We start from the raw sequence: 4,889 nt of genomic DNA on the forward strand, positions 1-4,889 counted from the left end.
GATTATAAAAAAAAAAAGGCTGAGTTAAATGCTATTTTAGTTCCTGTAGTCATAAAATTTTCAAAAATCAAGATAGGTAAAACTATATATATGTAAAGGCTATAAAATTTTCAAAAAGGCTGAGTTAAGGCTATGGAGTGTGGGGGCATGAATTGGAACATTATTTGCCACATACTACTCAACACTTTTGAAAAAGCACGCTTGCAACAAACTCGTGTAATTTTTTTGTCGCGGTGAGGTGAAATCGTGCGTTGACTCGCTAATATATTTAGTTTGATTTTTGTTTTAGCTTAGTTTTGATTTTAGCCCAATATTAAGGCCCATACTTAACCCAACCTCCATATCTAAACTACCAGAACAAACATGACCTACGGGCTACGCACAACCTCTAAACCACTAGAACAGATATGACATTTGCATCTCCATAAGCTCTTATTTATTTTTATATAAACAAGCCGCCTTGACAAGTCATGAGTGGGCATGAACCTTATCTGAGCTCAAGTTTTCAACTCGCTTGACCATTTCGAGTCAAGCCGAGCTAAACGGAGACCCTAGTGATCTTTAAAACAATATCGTACAAGTGTCTCCTCATTGATGACACAATGACATGTCTAACAAGCTAGGGTAACAAACTGCTAAATCTCCTAGGTGACATAAATAATCAAATACTTTATTAACAGAAAATGGGTGAGAGTTTTCATGATTTTGAGTTTAAAATTGAACTTTAAGCTCAAGTCATGTTTTGGGTCATGTAAAATTTGTGGTTTCGAGTTTCATTCAACAACCCACGAACGACCCATTTAACAGCCATAGGCCATATGTTGCCCAAAATCATAATAACACAAATCAACATAAGAGAAAGAAGCACCAACCAAAGTAGGTTTCTAACAGAAAACACCTAAACAAGACATGATTTTAAAGATATAAAAACCTAAGATTAACTTCTTGCCCTAGCGCACCATATAGCCTAATAACTATTCTATGCACTCATGTTTGTAGCCAGAACACGAGTCTAAACATAGCCATTACTTATCTAAATTCAGATTACATAGAAATGTTAACTACTCAAACCATCATTAAGCAAAACCTTCATGTTTCCTGGTTCACTCGTCATCTTCCTCCTACACAACACAAAAGAACCATTAATCAACATTAGTTTCTGTAATGCATTTCTAGACAATCTTCAACCATTCACCAATACCGTCAAAATTCCTCAAGTTTCCCTATTTTTTTAAGAATTTTGTGAGCAGAAATATTAGTATAAAATTGTATGATTATGATGTTTCAACGGTTATTGTGCATTGCTTAAAAACAAATTTTGCAAAAACAAATGGACACTTGAGTTAAAGTTTGAACAACATACATCATCACTGTCCTCTCCCTCGTTGACCTCGGATTTGGATTTGTCAGAAGCATCATCCTCGTCGGTACCACCAGCAGCCTATTTCATTGCAACAAACACATAATCAGTGAACAAAATCTTAATATGCCAATAATAAAAGATGCACAATTAACGAAGATTACCTGCTTTTTGTTGTAGGCTGTCATGTTCTTCTCGTACTCAGCCTTCCTTTTCTCAGCTTTGGCTACATAAGGTGCTTTGTCCTATGTTTACACCATACAAAGTACCAATATTGAATACCTTTTCTTTACAAAATAGCAATGAAGCAATCCACACAAGCATGAATGCTATCTCAATCATCTATATATTATAACGCGTTTAACTTTTTAGGTCAAAACTTCATATTTAAGACTATCTCCAGTGCTACGTACACCCTTAGCTGGCACGTGTGCCACGTCATATCCTTACAAATCCTTAAAACCCCTTATTTCATCTCCAACCCTACAAATATCCTTACCCTTCTTAATGTCCACCTCATTACTTACCCACTACACACAGTGTTTAAATAAAACATTTTATTCTTTTACTTTGGGGCCATTCACTTACACAAACAAATCCCTTGTGGAAGGGCTTAGATGCTAAAGGCATCTATGGACAAAATCTCACAATGCTAAGGGCTTGTAAGGGCCTTCAAGGGCATCTCTCCAATGGATGCATTGGAGATAGTCTAAGAAACACATAACTACAAAGTGTTCTTTTTAGTATCTCAAGGCCAATCATATCTGTAGAATATACAACTAGAAGAACCACGTTGACTAAATATACAACCAAATTAACACGTGATATATTTCTAAAAAAATTATCAAATAGATCGTCACAAAATCTTCTAATAAAGAAACTCTTATCAATACTAGATACATGTCATTTTTGCGCAAAACATTCCCACTTTTGCGCCGATTAGACTGACAGCCAAACGCATATGAACACGTATTATAGTTGGTGAAAATTAGCCACTTATGCACCGATTAGACTGACAACCAAATGCATATGGACACGTATTATAGTTGGCGCAAAATTAGCCACTTATGTGCCGATTGAACTGATAACCAAACGCATACAGACACGTATTATAGTTGGCGCAAAATTAGTCACTTATGCGTCACATGGCTCAAATTTTGCTGAGTTACGCGCCTTCTTGCACAACTATTAACACGTGTCTTGTTGCAATCAGTTCCCCTTGTCATTGAAACATGTACAACGATCAAACTGATAATTCCTATTTCGGTAAACACGTTCAGTCAAATATTTATTCTAGTGATTTTCCTCTAAAAGTCAACATAAATTGTTAAGTTCTCTGGAAAACTAAACATGTTAAACAAAGTGCTACTTACAGCATCAGACATAGACTTCCATTTTACACCACCAGCTTTCCCAACCTGTTAATCATTCACATATAAAAACAAAATCAAAACCTAAACACATATCAAATCCAACTAAACCTACCAAAACACCTAATAACTCAATCTCCTAAAGCGAAAACCAAAAACAAAAGCAGAAAATCACTTACAGCAGCAACAGACTTATTATCAGGATGCTCCTCTTTAAACTGCTTCCTAAACTCCTCCCTTCACAAATCAAACATAAACAACATCCTCAAACCCTAATCACCAACAAAAACTAAACAAAAACAACAAAATCACAACAAATACTTACATAAACACGAAGAAAGCGCTAGCAGGCCTCTTAGGCTTGTTAGGATCCTTATTAGCTTTCCCCTTAGCTCCAGTTTTCTTCACAGTCAACCTAAACCACAACATATCATCACTAAGCTACTAACAAGTTTCAAAATCACAATCGAACAATAAAAACCTAAACAGATCTCACAAATTTACGGAAAATTAAACATATAAACCCTAACGAAAAGTATGTAAGAGATAAAACCGTACTTAGCATCGGTTTTTGTTCCAGCACCGGTTGATTTGCCTCCTTTCATGATTTAATCCTGCAAAATTGAACAGAAAACAGCGAGTTAGGGCAAAATTGGGGACAAAATTGGTGTAAGAGAGCGAAATTAGATCGGAATTTTGATGAAAAGGGGGAAACATACGCAGTTAGTGAGAGATTTAGGGTTTGAATCGTTTATGGAGATGAGAAATGAGGTTTGAAGTGGTTTTATAAGGCTATAACCCTTGGTGGGAAATGGGAATATTATTTGGGCGGGAGATTTTTTTCTTACAAAAGGGCTTGTGAATTGTTATCATGTCTTGTTCATGAGCTTGGGCCCATTTTTTTGTATGTATATTCGTTTTACTTTTATGGTGAAATGGGACTATGAGGGGTTTTCATGTTTGACTGAATGGTGTTTGGTGTTGCTTAAGACAATGTATAGTGGGGTCGTGTTATCAGTCACGTCAGTTTAACGGACGTTAAATATCATGTTGTGGGCGTCATGAACTCTCTCGTGACTGTGGTAAGGTTACTCGGGCCACTTAGAATTTTTTTAAGCGGGTAATGACTACACGGCTGCCAATCCGTCTGGTAGGGAGTTGGGTAAGCAAAAGCCGATGAGGGTTGTTGATCTTAGGTTTTTTTTTTGGCAAAATTAAGCACAAGGATTTGTTGATTTTGGGGGTTTATGGATTTTTGGTGGTGGAATTAAACATTTAAACACAAGGCTTTGATGTATTGGGGGAAAATTATTTTTGGGTGGTGGAGTTAAATATAGATTGGTACTTGGTAATGAAGAAGATGGTATTTTTGTTCTTCCCTTGCATTTTTATCACCATGTTCAATAGAAATAATAATAATAATAATAATAATAATAATAATAATAATAATAAATTTATTTTTATTAAGTCATATTTTTATATTTTTAAATTAAAATTATTAATTTATTATTAAACAAAAGAAGATGATTGTTTAGGGTAATTGATGTTGGGTGACGTGGTGGGTAATGATTAGAGGATATTAGGGTACGAATGGCAAGTGGCCCTTCCCCTTAACGAGCGCAAGAGGGAGGTTCAAAAGTTTGTGTGTGGATTATGGATCTCATTGATTAGCCAATGAAAAGCCTTTATTTAGAGAGGCACCATTTTCATTACACTTTGTCTAGTAGATTTGTAAAATCTATTGGTTAAAGCGTTCAATATAGGGGTTCGAACTCAAACCTATCTAAATGAAACCGTTCAATATCATATGGAGTTACATATTTGGTTTCGGTTTTATACCCAATAGAATAATGTAAACAATTTCGGTTCTGGGAAACTCAATTAAGTTAAAACCGACGAACTTGAATTACGTTTTGCTATACGCTCAATTTCTTGAAACCGAAACTAGGGAGCCTAAATTACATTTTGAAACTTTTTTCACTTTGGTTTTGGATTTCAGATAAAAAAATTGAAAAAAAACAAAACTCAAACCATGAAAATTCCTAGTTATTAATATATGATAAAAAAGAAAGGGAATGAACAGTGATTCACTTTCTTTTTCATTATATATTAATTTAGAATGGAATACATCATTAAGACTTTCTTTTTTATTATATATT

At 34.9% G+C, this 4,889-nt stretch overlaps 1 protein-coding gene across 1 annotated transcript; it reads right to left on the reverse strand.

Annotated features, from left to right (window-relative positions):
- Positions 1 to 831: 831 nt before the first annotated feature.
- On the reverse strand, positions 832 to 3,573 carry LOC110899705 (HMG1/2-like protein). The gene is made up of 8 exons (XM_022146601.1): positions 3,450 to 3,573; positions 3,289 to 3,344; positions 3,056 to 3,145; positions 2,910 to 2,967; positions 2,734 to 2,778; positions 1,525 to 1,605; positions 1,364 to 1,441; positions 832 to 1,121 (listed from the first exon to the last, which is right to left on the reverse strand). Exons 2-8 carry the CDS (start codon positions 3,333 to 3,335, stop codon positions 1,104 to 1,106), a joined length of 417 nt encoding a protein of 138 aa, XP_022002293.1. The 5' UTR covers positions 3,336 to 3,344; positions 3,450 to 3,573; the 3' UTR covers positions 832 to 1,103.
- Positions 3,574 to 4,889: the final 1,316 nt, after the last annotated feature.

This window comes from Helianthus annuus, chromosome 8, assembly GCF_002127325.2.
Source record: "Helianthus annuus cultivar XRQ/B chromosome 8, HanXRQr2.0-SUNRISE, whole genome shotgun sequence".
In the NCBI taxonomy this organism is placed as follows: Eukaryota; Viridiplantae; Streptophyta; class Magnoliopsida; order Asterales; family Asteraceae; genus Helianthus; species Helianthus annuus.

Excerpts from the sequence above, each read along its gene's own strand:
- LOC110899705 (XM_022146601.1), bottom strand. The coding sequence starts at position 3,335 with ATGAAAGGAGGCAAATCAACCGGTGCTGGAACAAAAACCGATGCTAA. Across the intron at positions 3,146-3,288 it reads GGAACAAAAACCGATGCTAA|GTTGACTGTGAAGAAAACTG; the intron begins GTACGGTTTTAT and ends GTTGTGGTTTAG. Across the intron at positions 2,968-3,055 it reads AGCGCTTTCTTCGTGTTTAT|GGAGGAGTTTAGGAAGCAGT; the intron begins GTAAGTATTTGT and ends TGATTTGTGAAG.